We start from the raw sequence: 15530 nt of genomic DNA on the forward strand, positions 1-15530 counted from the left end.
TTCTAGGAGATGGAGTTGGGCCTGGGGGTTGGGGAATGAATAGGAAGGTGGAATAAACAGGCACACCAGGTGTCGAGCTAAGATCTGCAAAATAAAATAAAAACCAGACCATCATGCAAAGGTTGAATAAGTGGTTCTCAGGCTCTCTGGCCAACTAGCTCCAGAAATTCCTTTGCCAAGCATCTCTGGACCAGCCTTTCCTCCTTTCATTGGTACCTGGCTCCAGCAGGTCCTACCTTAGCACAGGGTATGTCTGCAGATGGGGTTATTCAGTGTCTTCTTCAAGGCTCATGATGTCAGAATGGATGTCTGTCCACTGGAAAGTAATTCCAGGATCAAGTTAGTAATTTTGAAAATTGATGGGAGTTAACAATAATAAAATTGGTCCTTTTCAGCCCAGTTACCTCTGTTATTTTAATGATGGCATTTGTCTATTCAGTGATTCACCCTGAGCTTGGCACCCAACCAACAGATGGTCTGTCCAGATAGTGTCTACATCCTGATGTAGGATCAAGAATTGCTGTTTATTCATTTGGCTGTATTAATGACCAATTTGTGCTCAGTCAATTAGATTAGATCAGTGAGTTAGATCCAATTAGTTTATTCAATTTTTTTTCCTTTAAAGGAAAAAGAAAGGCCACACCAACCATTTTTTTAGTGTTTTTTTTTTTTAATCATGAGTACCTATTCTACTGAAGATACTATTGACTATGGCCTGTTCAACTTCATGAAAGTCGGACACAGAATTCAAGGTGACCCAAGTGACAAAAGACACAAAAGACACCATCTAAAAGGTAGGACACAGAAGGATGAGAAAAGAGTTTATACTGATACAGAATGAAGGTCGGTATGAATCTTATGTCAAGAAAATATCACATCTATGTGTAATGTGTTCAGTTTTATAGGGAAACATATTTTAGTAGGTGAATTCGTGGTGGTTTTGAATAAAATGTCAAAAAATTCCAACCAAACAGAAAATGTAATAGTGATGCACAGAATTTGCACATGAATATCTGGGAATGGCTTTGTGGTGATTATCCTTGGCATTCGTTGGGCGCACTCTTCATCTCACATTTCTCTGGAAGAACTAACCCCGGTGTGCATTTCCTCTAGCTGTAAATCAGCGACATCTTTCAGGAAAAAAACACATAATAACCGATGACGTTGGTGTCCCTCACGGTCTCACCCCCTTCCTTTCATAAATATTTCATTTCGGGGCGATAAAGCTTCATAATTGGAGTGGCATTCTGAAACCGTGTCTACATAAAGTGATAGAACTGTGCTTGAACCATTCTGTAGCTTCTCACGGAGCAGTTAGGCAAATAGGATTTATATCCTTGTACTCATTCCAACTCTAGTTAATCCCTGTTGGCTATGTGGAGCTTTGGGTGTTGAAGGGCTTTCTGAGGCTCTGACGGGGGTCACAGCAGGAAAGATTCTGTAATTGATTAGTGATGTCTGCCGTGGGCACGGGAGTACAGAGTTAAAGCATGGGGCGTTGTTATAGCCTGTACTAGCCACAAGGAGTGACTGAATGTAATGCTCTGCAGCTAAAAGTGTCCATTTGGAGTGAAAAGTATAAAAGTGCATGCACACTCACCTCTCATTGCTAATAAGGTTGCAATAAACATGGACCAAACCACATTCTATAGTTCTAGATCATCATAATGGAGAGCAGTCCCTTAAGGGGGAGGGGGATATTTCTCAAGAAGCTGTTAAGATATTGAGCTCACAGGTGGTGCACACACTAGACTCTTCAATTATGTTTCCAGAATATCTCCTGAGGTGCTCGGAATCTGCTAAGGCTTCCTCCTGGCGGTGTAGCTCACGACCTAACTGTAAGAATCTGGGTCCTAGGGAGCTGCTGGACATTCAGCTGGTGGGGACTTCATTTCTGAAGTCCTCTCAGAGAGGTATTTTTTCCTCCCAACCTCTGATGTCTTAATTAGCTCCAGTGGCCATGACAAAATATCAACAATTGGATGTATTAAAGAATAGTCCATTTCTCATGGTTTTAGAAACTGAAAATGCAAGAGACGCCTCGGCGGCTCAGTCAGTTAAGCATCCGACTTTCGATTTTGGCTCAGGACATGATCTCAGGGTCCTGGGATCGAGCCCCATATCCGGCTCTGTGCTGCGTGTGGAGCCTGCTTGAGATGCTCTCTCTCCCTTTGTCCTTCCCCCCTACCCCCCCCCGCACACATGCTCTCTCTCTCTACATAAATAAATAAAATCTTTAAAAAAACAAAAGGAGAAAATGAAAATATGAGATCAAGGTGCCAGCAGGGTTGGTGTCTGGTGAGAGATCACTCTTGGGTTACAGATGGCTGCCTTCTTGCTGTGTCCTCACATGTCCTCTTCTTTTTTAAAAATATTTTATTTATTTTAGAGAGAGAGAGAGAGAGAGAGAGAGAGAGAGCACGAGTGGGGGGAGGGGCAGAGGTAGAGAGCGAATCTCAAGCAGACTCTACACTCAGTGTGGAGCCCAACGTGGGGCTCAATCTCATGCCCCTGAGATCATGACCTGAGCCGAAATCAAGAGTCAAATGCTTAAACAACTGAGCCACCCGGGCACCCCTCTTCCTCTTCTTATGAGTGGATTAACTCCATTGGCCGGGGGCAGGGGGGAGTGGGGAGGCTCACCCTCACAACCTCATCTAAACCTGATTACCTCCCAAAGACCCCACCTCCAAATACCATCACGTTGGGGCTTAAACTTCAATGTATGAATTTTGGAGGGACACAAACTGTCAGTAGATAACACCTGGTTTGTGGTAGAAGGAAGGTATTCTATGAGTCCCCAAGTAGGGCTCCAGATGGCAGGTCAGAAAATGCAATTTATTTGTTCATATTTTGACTAGCACCTAGCAGGGCTCATTAAATATTCATTGAAAGACTGAGAGACGGAATGAATGACAAAATATGAATAGATGAAAGCAGAGATGAATTGATCCTAGGCCAGGCTAGCTGTAGAGGTAATAGGAGGTCATTCCTGCCCTCACATGTCTGGCTGATCAGATATAGGCTGAGAAGAGTCCGGAGGACATAAATGCTTGTGCGCCCATCCACTTCTAAAATGCCACAATTCTAGAGTTCTAATTAGGCATGACCTGGCCTGCTTCTTTCAACCCCAGCCCCCAGTCCTCACCTGCCACGTGTGAGGTTATTCAGAGGAGGCCAAAACCACTTCTTCCAACGTAAGACTCGAGTCATGTTGATCAACTATGAGGTCAGCGGTCATCAGTTAAAATGCTTCTAGCTGCAGACAGACAATCCAGTGAAAAAGAGCTTAGTTAAAGTAGGGATATATTGGCTCACACAACATAAAAGTGCAGGTGTAGGCAGGCTTCAGATGAAGCTAGATTCAAGATTCAAATGGTGCCAATAAGGCTGTTTCTTTCCATCTCTTGGCTCGGTCCAGTATCCTGCTGGCTCCTTTCTCTGGCTTCCTGTGGGGACCTCAGCAGCTTTGGGTTCTCCCTTCCCAAGGCAAGATAGTTGTCATGATGCCATGTTTGCCTCCTCCCAGAAGGAAGAGTGATCATCTTCCTCAGTCCTGCCCACACAAGTCCTGTGGTTCATCTGACCGGATGGGCTTCCTCCACTGGCTTACTTTCTCTAAGTCTGCAGAATAAGCAGTTAAGATGTGCCGTTAGGCTTAAATCTGGGTCATGTGCAATCCTGTACAGACCCCATGTAATGAGCGTAGTGGAGGGTAAGTCTCTGAATAAAGATTTGAGACCCTGGCTCAAAAAAAAAGGGGGAAAGAATGTTGGGAGAATTAACACATCAGATGACAAGTTCCCCAATTGCTCAAAAAGCTGGAGTCATGGCTGCAGCTCCATAAAATTAACTAAACTATGTATGAAGTATTCCACATGGGTGCCAAAAGTCATCCTAACTAGTACAGGTGTGAAGAATGAAGAATGAAGTATGAACCAATAAATTGATTTGCCAGTCAGCAAAAATAACAACATGCATTGCACTCTGATTTTCCACTATTAGAACTATCTCTCATTGGAATGGATGGCCTTAGGAGATAGTTTCTAACTTATCACTGGATGTCCTAAAGCAAAAGCCATATGGTCACGTACAGGGATGCCACTGAGGGAACTTGGGGCTCATAGACTCATTCACTCATTCAACACATATTTCCTGAATGCTGATGGTGTGATCTCAGATCTCTTGAAGCAGAGGCTGAGACAAACGTTGACAGGCTTTTTTCAGGGGGAGGAAGCAGGATTGTGCAGATTTAATAATGGCCCAGCAAAGCGCTGGTCATAGGGAGAATGGGTCTTTGGAGAAAATATGGCCCATCCGAGTTCCTGCATTGGGCTAAAATAGCTAGGCCTTTGTATTTGCAATTTGATTAGTCATTGGATGTGGGCCACTTGGGAGAAGGAAGCCTGTGTTCCTTGGAGGAGAAGCCTGTGTCCCTAGCGGAGCTGACAGCTGGAGATGTGTCCTTCTGTGCCCACCACAGCCTACTGTGTGCCAAGCGCTGTTCCAGACACTGAGAATACAGCAGTTGACAAAATAGCAGCAACGTTCAAGCAAGAGTGGGCATTCTAGTGGCAGGTGAGAGGCGAGCTTTTATGTTATTTTTCAAATTTTTTATAAGTTTTCTTTATTTAACTAATCGCTATACCTAACTTGGGGCTTGAACTCACCACCTCAAGATCAAGAGTCACACGCTCTTCTGACTGAGCCAGCCAGGCACCCTGAGAACTTTTAAAAAATAGCTAAATGAATGTGTAACAATTAGTGACAATATGCCATGATGATGCATCATGGGAGGGAGAAGGTGGTCACAGTGGAAGAAGAAATGGCAGGTAGTGATGTGGTGGTTGTAGTGTTTTCATCAGGAGGGTCAGGGGAATTTCTCTAAGTGATGCTTGAGCAGAAACGTAGGGAGGTTGGAGAAAAAAATCCTGCATACATCGCGGCCTGAAGGGGCTCCAGGCAGTGAGCAAGTGGAAAGGCTTTGAGGAAGAGCAAGGACACCATTGCAGTTGGAGGGAGGGAGTAAGGACAGAAGAAGACAGGAGCTTCAAAGAATAGCCGGGGACCAGACCATGCAGGGCCATGAGGCCATGCTTATAATTGGGGGCCACGGTAAAGACTCACAATGGGAAGATACAACGGAGGTGGCTTGTTAGAAACATTCCCTCCACTTAGCTCCCCACTTTATAGAGGAGAAAACCAAATTCCATGGAAGCGGTAGGATTTGCTCAAAGTTGCATAACTAGCTAGAAACTCTAGAGAAAGTCAGAATGGAGATGAAGAATATGTGATATATCCATTAGGATGCGTTGGGCTGCATGTCAGAGAAACTCTGGATTCGAAGAGGCTTATTGAAGGGAATTTAATTATTTCACATTACTGGAAGACCAGAGTTGTGAGAACCCCAGGCATAGATCCAAGAGTGGCTCAATAATGTTTCTTCCATCCTTCCATCCGTCATCTTCAGTGTATAAATCAGGATGGGCTAGGATATGCTGCAGTTACAGACCCAATTCCAGTGGCTTTAAGGGGAAAAAAGTGTATTTTTACTCCATGTCCATGGCCGGGCACCATTTTCATTAACTAGGGGGCCATCCCTACTGTCATCATTTATAGGCTGACAAAGCCACTCCCACATAGAACATTGCTGATCACATGCCAGAAGAAAATGGGAACTCTAGAGTGTCTTGAAGTGGTGATTAAATGCTCTGGTTCAGAAATAACATACATCATTTCTGCCGACGATTTGTCGACCCTCCTACTCACAAATGGGCCAGGAATTGCCATTCTACTATATGCCTAGAAGGCAGAGAGAGGCAGTAAGCAGCACTAATGACGATGGAAGTTAATACCAGCTTCGACTAAGGACGGGTTCCCCCACCCCCCGACCCCGACACCTCCCTGTGAGGTCAGAACATTCACAGAAACAACACTTTCAAAAGTAGAGGCATGACCACTAATTTTCAGAACAAGGAAAATTTCCCCAGACTCTCCCAACACTTCCCTCACTTTGTATAGGCTGGAAATGGATCATGTGCTCATTCTTAACCAATCACTGGACTCAGGGGAATGGGACTCTGACGGTCGCCTTAGCCCAATTAGGATTTACCCTCCAAGAGCCAGAGAGATTGGGTCATGTTCTCTCGAGCCTATGGACTGGCTGTCTGAAGTTGGTAGAGGTGTTGAAAAAGATAACTCTTCTCTAAGCACTTTTCAATAAGTTCAATCCACAAAGGAAGGATAGTTTCATCCTGTCAACAACTCAGGTATTGAAACCAGAAGGAGAAAGGAGAAAAATAGATGTTGGTAGACAAATGGGTATTGGTTGGTTGCCAACCAACCTGGTCAACGACAAAGGGCAAACCAGGAGGGCTAGAAGTGTCAATAAGAAACAGAATGTGGTATGACCTCACTGATATGAGGAATTCTTAATCTCAGGAAACAAACTGAGGGTTGCTGGAGTGGTGGGGGGTGGGAGGGATGGGGTGGCTGGGTGATAGGCATTGGGGAGGGTATGTGCTACGGTGAGCGCTGTGAATTGTGCAAGACTGTTGAATCACAGATCTGTACCTCTGAAACAAATAATGCAACATATGTTAAGAAAAAAGAAAAAGAAGAAGAAGATAGCAGGAGGGGAAGAATGAAGGGGAGTAAGTCGGAGGGGGAGACGAACCATGAGAGACGATGGACTCTGAAAAACAAACTGGGGGTTCTGGAGGGGAGGGGAGTGGGGGGAGGGGTTAGCCTGGTGATGGGTATTAAAGAGGGCACGTTCTGCGTGGGGCACTGGGTGTTATGCACAAACAATGAATCATGGAACACTACATCAAAAACTAATGATGTAATGTATGGTGATTAACATAACAATAAAAAAGAAAAACAAAGAAATAGAATGCGGGGGGGGGGGGGAAGAAATAGAATGTGGGGATGCTTGGCTGGCTCAGTCAGATGAGCATGTGATTCTTGATCTCCCTGTGGTGAGTTCAAGCCCCATGTTGGGTGCAGAGATTACTAAAAAATAAATAAATAAAACTTAAAAAAAATAAATATATAATGCACTATAGTAAGGGTTGGAATCAATAACCTTGAAGATCCTGTCCAGCTCTGAGATACCATTATTTTCTGTGGGTTTGCTGATGTTACCCTCTGTGAGTACAAGGGTTCAGAACACATTTGTCAGGGGGACCATCTGAGAATCCAAAGCAATTTTCCTTACTCAGTACCACTGATCAAGTCTTGTTAAGAGTCCCACATGAGGAAGACATGTTTCTACCCCTTGCTAGGAAGCTCTCAGATACGGAATCAGCAATTCTGGAGTAAGGAAGGGGCGGTGAAAGCTCAGAGGAGAGAAGGCAGGAAATGACTTAGAAATGCACAGAGTTGGGTGCCTGGGTGGCTCATTGGGTTAAGCGTCTGACTCTTGATTTTAGCTAGGGTCATGATCTCAGGGTTGAGCTTGAGATTCTCTCTCTCCCTCTCCTACTGCCCCTCCCCCTGTTCACATGCATGCGCTCTCTCCACTCTGGGCTCTTAAAGGCATTTCAGCATGCCCATTGCTAATGCCGTCTTGAACCAGCTCTTTTGACCACGCTAATCATTCTCCACTATGGGCACCAACTCCCAATACTCGACTTCGGCCCTTCGTCAACTTTTACCTGGATCATCAGAAGAGCTTCCAAATTGCTCTTCTCCCATGCAGTGTTGCTTACTCCAGTTGACTTAGAGAGCCAGAGAATGTGTAAATCTGACAGTGGCTTCCCCTTGAGTAAAACCCACCAATAGCTCTCTGTCAACTGCAGAATCAATTCAAGTTCTTTGGCAGGAGATATAATGCCCTCCTGCCAGCTTTATTTGGAAGACTCCCTCGGAGTTTCTGCTCAACTGCTGCACCTCTTGCTCACCCCCAATCACCACTTCGCACCTTTCTGGTTTTGCTAATGATGTTCCCTCTGCTGCCAGTGTCCTTCCCCTCTGTTTGCTGTATTAATTCTTAATTATTCATTCAAGAATCTGCTCATTAACTCGTGGAGAAAGCTGCCTTTGACCCCGACCTTGCCCCTCCAGGGCTAGGCTAGGAGCCTGACATCTGTGCTCCCAGAGCATTGTGTGCCCACCTTTATATGGGACGTGACCATGGACGTGGAAAACAATTGTTTAGCTGTCTCCAGAGGGCTCTGCAAGTTTCCCTCCATGAGGAAGGGGATTGGCTTACTCATCTTTTAACCCAGCACTTATCAGTGCCTGGTGGACAGTACTTACTACACAGGTGTTTATTGAACAGAAGCACTAAGAAGAGAGTGGCAGGTGAGATGCAGTCGAGAGAATGCAAGGAAATGCAGAGGAAGAGGGAGGGAAGGCATCCCAGGATCTGCCTCTGGTGTCTTGGAATCTGGGCTCCAGCTCCAATTTATCCATGATGGAATTCCAAGCAGAGGCTCTCTGCCTTTCTGGCATGGGGGATCCTCGGTTTGGATCAGGCACAAGTGGGACTTCATGGACAACCTTCCCACAATCTCTCCTGCCCACACTCTGACAACTGCCCCTGCCTTCAACCTGAACACGCTGGCACTGGCACAAAAGGCCAGGACACGCAGGCAGAATTTTGGCAGTGGCCCCTGCTTCTTGCTCTCATTTCCCCCATCTCCTCCATGGACGCATGCCAAAGATGATGATTAGGACTCCCTCTTGGGGTGGCCTCAAGGCTTAGGAGTGAGACCCGGGAGGACTCCATTCCACAGATCCGATGAGCAAGCACACAGGAACACCTCCCTCTCTGCACCCCCCCTCCCCCCCCATCACCTACAGCAGACGGATTTCAAAGCTGAGTCTTAGAGGCTCAGGCAGCTTGTCTAACTCTGCCCCAATGCTCTGGAAAAAGCCCCGGGAAGAGGCAATAAAAGGTGCCACCCAGCGCTGGGGTTGCCTCGCGCCTGTGTCCGTGTTGTTGGCGGGGTGGAGAGGAGCGTGCCCAAGGGGAAGAGAGTGCAGGCCCAGCTCACTGGCAGCCCTATAACCGCAGACAAGCCGCTTGACCCCCTGGTCTCAGTTTAGGAACCTGTAGCAATGGGTTTGGCCTCCTCCCTCCGCTTCGAGCGTCGCCACTAGGGAGAGGCAAAGGCTTGCAGATCCCCCAAGTCCCGGCTCAGGCAGCGCACCGTCCGGGGCTTGGGTAAGGTGGGACCCTCGCCGAGGGCCGGACGGGGCAAAGGCAGCGGAGGTCTGGCCCAGCCGCGGGCCGGCTCCAGAGGGGACACTCCCGCCCCGCTCCCGGGCCCCTCTCCGCCGCCGGTTTCGCCGTTTCCAAGAAGCGGAGTCTTCGGCTCTGGTGACGCGGAGCTTCAAGTGCCGCCGCGAGGGGGGAGCAGTGAAGAGGAGCCCCCCTTCCCCGGGCGCCCGGGCGTGTAAACGTGGGCGGCGGTGAGCGGCTGCCCTCCCCTCCCCTCCCCTCGCCGTCTCCCCTCCCCGCGCGGCGCTACCGCGTGTGCGGGTGTGTGAGTGCGTGTGTCTCCCCCGCTCCCTCCCGCACGCGCTCCGGCACTAGTGCAGGCGGCCGGCCGGCGGCTCCCGGCTCGCTCGCTCCGGCCGCTGCGCTCCCCGCCCCTCGCCGCCGCCGCCGCCGCCGCCGCCGCCTCTGCAGTCGCAGCCGGGCATGGTGAGTGAGTGAGGGCCGGCCGCCGCGCGCCCCCCGCCGCAGCCCGCTCCGTCCCGGGGACTAAGCCCGCGGCGGGAGCGCGCTGCGGGGCCGGCAGCCCGTGCGCCCTCGGTGGTCGGCGCGCAGCACCGCCGGTCCCCGTCTCGCCGCGGGCTCCGCGCCCCTCCGACCCCGAGCCCCGCTCCTCGAGGGCTGCGCGCTCCCTCCCTTGCCGCCCCCCGCCCCGCCCCGCCCCGCCCCGCCCCGTGACCGGCTCCCCGTCTTGTCCCGCAGGACCCGCCCGGACGGGACCACGCCGCCGCCGCCCGGAGCCGCGCTTCGGGTCCCGCCTGAGCCGCGCCGCCGCCGGCGGGGGATGGGGCTGCCCGGGAGGCGCGCCGAGCCCGCAGGGGGAGCAGGGAGCCGGCGCGCAGCGTGAGCGCCCGAGCAGCCCGCGCCGGTCCGGTCCGTGCGCACCGCGCGCCGCCGCCGCCGCCGCCGCCGCCGCCGCCGCCCGCGCCTCGATGGCGCCATCGCCCCGGCACCGCTGACCGCCCGCGCCGCCAGCCCGGCCCGCGCCGCCGCCCTCGGAGCCCGGCGGCCGGGGAGCGGCCTGCGGCGGAAGCCTGCCCGCGCCCTCCCGCCCGGCCCCGCCATGGCGCTGCGGCGCCTCCTGCTGCTGCCGCTGCTGCTGCTCTCGCTGGAGTCCCTGCACCTGCTGCCCGGCGCCCGCGCCGCCCGCGGCCGCGCCGCCAACCGGACCCTGAGCGCCGGCGCCGCTGCCGTCGGGGGCCGACGGCCCGGGGGCGCCCTGGCCCGGGGCGGCCGCGAGCTGAATGGTACCGCCGCCCGGGCGCCCGGCGGCGCGGAGGCGGGGAGCCGGCGGGGTCAGCCCGCGGCGGCGGTGGCGGCGGCCAGCGCGGCCGTCACCTACGAGACGTGCTGGGGCTACTACGACGTGAGCGGCCAGTACGACAAGGAGTTCGAGTGCAACAACAGCGAGAGCGGCTACCTGTACTGCTGCGGCACCTGCTACTACCGTTTCTGCTGCAAGAAGCGCCACGAGAAGCTGGACCAGCGCCAGTGCACCAACTACCAGAGCCCGGTGTGGGTGCAGACGCCCAGCACCAAGGTGGTGTCGCCGGGGCCCGAGAACAAGTACGACCCGGAGAAGGACAAGACCAACTTCACCGTCTACATCACCTGCGGGGTCATCGCCTTCGTCATCGTGGCCGGTGTTTTTGCCAAGGTCTCCTATGACAAGGCCCACCGCCCTCCGCGGGAGATGAACATCCACAGGTGAGAGCGCGTGCGCGCGCGCGGCCGTCCAGTGCCGGTCCCCGGGTCCCCGGGTCCTCAGCCTCCCGCCGAGCCTCGCCCCTCCTAACGTGCGTCCCCGGTCCTCAGCACCACATCGCTCGGACTCTCTGAGACCAGTTTCTCCCTTGTTTCCTTGACACGCAGATAAATCACAGCTTTCTTATTTCCACCATTTCTTCAGAGTCCAGAACGCATGCTTTGGTGGTAGGGGGATTACGGGGCAAAGTAAGGATCAGTGGAGCCCATGAAGTTTGAGCCTAGGAATTTTACAAAGTCTATAACCCTGGATGGGAGGGGGTGAGGGGTGAGGGTGGGGTCCCGGGTTCAGTTTTCGGGGCAAGTGGGCACTTTGGGGGTAGGCTCCTCTTGTGTTTGGTTTTCTGAGTCTAACCAGCACATCCTCTTGGGTCTAGGATATTGAACAACGTTGGAACCTTACAGGAGGGAGTAGCAAGTGATTTAGTATAAGCCGCATGTCCCCTGTGTGGGACTGGGGGCGGTATGGAAGGGATGCCTCCCGGGTAAGAAGGGGTAAAGATTTCTCCATTCCATGTTGACCAAGGGCAGATGGTGTCTCTTCACTGCCTGCCTCTTGCCCAAGCGGAATGCTTATTTTCCTGCCGAGACTGGAGGACTTGGTCTTTCAAACCCTGTTGGCAGAAGGCTCTGAGTTAACATTCTTGCTGTGTTAAGCCCAGTGGGCAGCTTTTACCGCTTACATTGGGGGTGGGTGGGTGGGGGTGGGGTAGCCTCCTCCCAAAACTTATGCCAAGAGCTCAAAATATGGCAGTGCTTGGCCCCACCCTGGCTCCCAGGGAGTCCTTAGGGAAGTCAGAGCCCAGAGACCAGGAAATCAGGCTCTCTTCACAAGGCAGGGACCGATGCACCCAGGGGAGGCAAAGTTAGCTCAGCTTCCAGTCCCCTCGTGATGATGAATGGCTGGACTTGGTTCAGCAGAGTCTTTCAGGGAACAAATCCTGCCCCAGGACATGTCTCCATTTTTGGCACATGGTGTGAGCACTGTCCCGGTAACCAGGATCCCCCCTCCCCCTGACTCGTCCTGCTTCTGAGTGTGCCAAGCAGGCCCCCACCCCAAACTGCACAGCTTAAGCTCATTTCTATTCTTTCGGGCTGAAAGCCTTCTTCCCTTGCTGCTGTGGACATTGATCAGCCGGACCCTGATGAAGAGAAAGGCAGATAGAAATTTCTGGGCATGATTTTTTTTTCTTCTTCCTTTGAAGGTGTTGAGAAAAGATGATACTCTCTGGCAGGTTTTATTGAGTCAAACGCAGGACGTGTGGGTATTTCAATAGTGACATACATACTTGGGTGTTAAAACTGGGTGCTTCCAAAAGCAGACCCGTGTATAATCCACACTCATCACCCTAATGTGCCACCATCCCCCAGTCCCCCATCTTTTTTTTTAAGATTTTATTTATTTGTTAGACACACAGAGAGACACAGTGAGAGAGAGAGAACACAAGCAGGGGGAGTGGGAGAGGGAGAAGCAGGCTTCGCTCTGAGCAGGGAGCCCAATGCGGGGCTCGGTCCCAGGACCTGGGATCATGACCTGAGTGGAAGGCAGACGCTTAACGACAGAGCCGCCCAGGCGCCCCCCCCCCCCCCCGCCGTCCCCCATCTTATCTTTTAGGTAGTGAGTCTGTACCCGGCTGGTCCCGAGCATGGATGGAGGAATTGTGAGAAATGGGGTGCGGTCAGTCCATGTCTCCTTTGGGTCTGGTCTGGTAAAGGGTTCTCGCTCTTGGCTCACCTTGGAAAGCAGAGAAGGCATAGCCTGTGGGAAGGCACCTTCCAGAAGCAGGTGTACCTGGTCCTTCTCGTTCCTCTACCTACCTCCAGGCCCCAGAGCCTTGTTTCTCTTCACCTTCTCCTGGCCTCCTGGGCTCCCGTCCCACGTTCCCTGGCTGGTTGATTCCCACCAACCTTGCTTTTGGTTTCTTTCTTCTCTGAGCTGCCCCCTACCCTACCCTTGCCACCACCCTACTGAATGTATTCATTATCACCTGGGAGGGTACTGATGACGGTCTTTGGATGCTGGCGCTGGCCTCTGTTCTACTGGTTTGTGACCCTGGACATGTCACTGTCCCTCTGGGTGTTTTCTCCCCTCCCCATCACACCGAGCCCTCCCCCAAGCCCAGACTGGGGCGACTCATTTGTGTACAGGTGTGTGGCTCAGGGACTGGTGATGGTGTTGGAGCAGTTTCTCTCTGGGGTCAGGGAAGGAAGGTCACTGTGGAAGGGAGCTGAGTTCAGCCTCAGACCATGATGTCAACATGAGATGTTTCTCCCTCAAATTCCCCTCCTGATTTTATTCAGTTTGCAGATTCTCTGCTATAGCAGCTCTAGTTTTGCCTCCTGGGTGCTTTGGAAAGCGACATAATGGTGCCTGTTTGCTGGGGGACAGTGCCCGTCTCTGTGTTCGGGGGAAGGGGAGAGAGCATGAGCCATCCCTCGAGGACACTCCATGAGTGACCTTGGGCAGGGGGCAGCGGGGGGAGGGGGAGGCGGAACTCAGCGTCCAGTTCTGGGTGCCTCAGGCACAGCAGCATCCCACCTCGAGCTCTCCCCTCCCCGGGGAGGGTCAGGCTGAGCGTGCACATGGCAGGGAGTTGCTCCCCGACTCCTGGGCGCGATCCCACGACGCATCTCAATTCGCTCACGCTTCACAGGTCACCGCTTGCCATTCTGGTGGGGGGGAGGGGTTCCGTGCAGAGGGTCTCTTTGGGAACCGGAGTAGGGAAAAGGGAAGAGAGAATTAGTCCCACCTCATGAGTTTTCCTCAGGGAGAGTGGGGAGGAGGAAAGGACGCACCCTCTCCAGGGGTCAGTGGAAGAAGTGGGCTGTGTGTGTGGTGCCATATGCCTTGAAATAGTTCAGCAGAGACATTTCCTTTCTGGAAAGGCGAAAGGTTTATTCCAGCGAGTGATCCTGTCTCCGAAGATGGGAGCTGGGCAGGCAGGGGCTGGGTCGGAGGGAGGAGAACCGCCTCATCCGAAGGGATGTTTGTGGGAGGGTTAGGAAGGGGTAGGGGGGAGGCTTCCGCCCTGAGATCAGCCGTCTGCCTCCTCTTGGTGTCCCCAGGCTGGCCAGCCCTCCGCTTACCCGTGGCACACATTCCGTAGAGCCCACCTTCCTTTCGCTGCTCTGGCCCCCGCAGGCAAGAACAGATTTAGTCTTTTCCAGAAGTGATTAGACCTTCTTGCCATCTTGTTTCTGTGTGAGAAGTCGGTGTCTGTTGGGGAAACTCTCAGCTCTTTGGTGACGTGAACAGAGGATCAGTCACACTCAGCTGGACCCCAGGGAGGAGGGAGAGATGGACGGCCCGAGGGACCAAAGGTTGAGCTGTGCTCTGGATCTGGGGAGCCACTGGACTTGGGGTGCTCACCTTTCCCCGCGGGGGCTCCGTTTCCCACCCGGATCGCTTCCTCACCTTCCCCTGTTCACCTCCCCCGGGCCGAGGCTCAAGCTGATAACCTGCAGGCATGCCCCGAGTTTAATGCTTCCTGAGCCTGAGCCATTTCTGCATTGCTTCCTGGGGCTGTTTATTCGGCAAGGGGCAGCGATGGTCTCCCCAGCGCAGGGGCTTTGGCCCAGGAAATGGGGCCCCAGGAGCTGTCTCACATTCAAACCTGTTCCCTCCTCCTCACCTGGAGGTGATTCATTAGTGTCCCGGAGATGAGACTCTCCAAGCGAGAAACTCTGGCTTTTTTTTTAGTGGCTACTTAGCCGCCGGGGCAGGAAGCTGTTAGGGTGCTCTGGATGTAGTTGGTGGAGGCAGGGCTGCCTTGGGTCCTCCCACTCTACAGGGATGGAGGGGATGGAGGAATTTGGGGTGGGGGGTCATGCTCAGGGTTGCGGCAGAAGAACCTGAGCCAGATGCGGCCAGGAAAGAGGAGAGGTGTCAGGAAGCGACCCGACAGCCATCAGGAAGGTCCTTTGTCTTTGGACTCCTCAGCTTGTTTCTAGAGGAATCAAGAGAACACTCTCTTCCACCTTTTCTCCCTCTAGAAATCCATGGCAAACCCAAAGAGGCCTGTTATGGGCTGCCTGACCACATCGCTGCAATTGCAGGACCCCTTTGCTGGCTGATTTCGCAAATTCTCTTCCTGGATTCGCAGGCAATGAATTGTCGCAGCATCCCCAAACACTCCCCATTTCTTGGAGCACTGTGAGCTCACTCTAATGAATTGATCTAAACAGAGAGTCAACTTGTTTTTTACTTCAAATAGAGCAGTTGGAAGGACAGGGAAAAAAATCTTGCCTTGGAGTGAAGGTCTGAGCCTTGCTTGTTTTCTGTTGCTTTGGAGGGAAAAAAAAATGCATGCAGGGAAAGCAGGGAAATTGTAGAAGAATTTAAGGAGGCTTATGGAAGAGGGGTTAGGGAAGGACACCAGGAAGACAGGAAGAGGCAAAAATGACAAAAGGAGGGAGGCAGTGGGGTAAGAAGCAGATGTGGTGCCCGGGTCCTGGGCTACACGCAAATGCCTTCGATTCCACAGAGGAGCCCCGCTCACCTGCTGGGGGGCGAGGTATGTCTCAAACCATATAACGTAAG

The 15530-nt window shown here is 52.4% G+C and overlaps 1 protein-coding gene and 1 long non-coding RNA gene across 5 annotated transcripts in view; one reads left to right on the top strand and one right to left on the bottom strand.

The window, feature by feature from the left end:
• Nucleotides 1–254: 254 nt before the first annotated feature.
• Nucleotides 255–10971, bottom strand: LOC113939019. Its single transcript, XR_003525092.2, has 3 exons — nucleotides 10838–10971; nucleotides 3149–3259; nucleotides 255–316 (listed from the first exon to the last, which is right to left on the bottom strand). It is a non-coding gene; the product is annotated as an uncharacterized LOC113939019 (long non-coding RNA).
• The window catches only part of SHISA6 (shisa family member 6), a 302335-nt gene continuing 297094 nt past the window's right edge, over nucleotides 10290–15530 (top strand). For all 4 annotated transcript variants that reach the window (XM_027624594.2, XM_027624595.2, XM_027624596.2 and 1 more), the window contains exon 1: nucleotides 10290–10933. In XM_027624594.2, the coding sequence (XP_027480395.2) occupies nucleotides 10290–10933 (644 nt within the window). The remainder of the gene's footprint in view (nucleotides 10934–15530) is intronic.

Source organism: Zalophus californianus, chromosome 16, assembly GCF_009762305.2.
Source record: "Zalophus californianus isolate mZalCal1 chromosome 16, mZalCal1.pri.v2, whole genome shotgun sequence".
NCBI classification, from domain to species: domain Eukaryota; kingdom Metazoa; phylum Chordata; class Mammalia; order Carnivora; family Otariidae; genus Zalophus; species Zalophus californianus.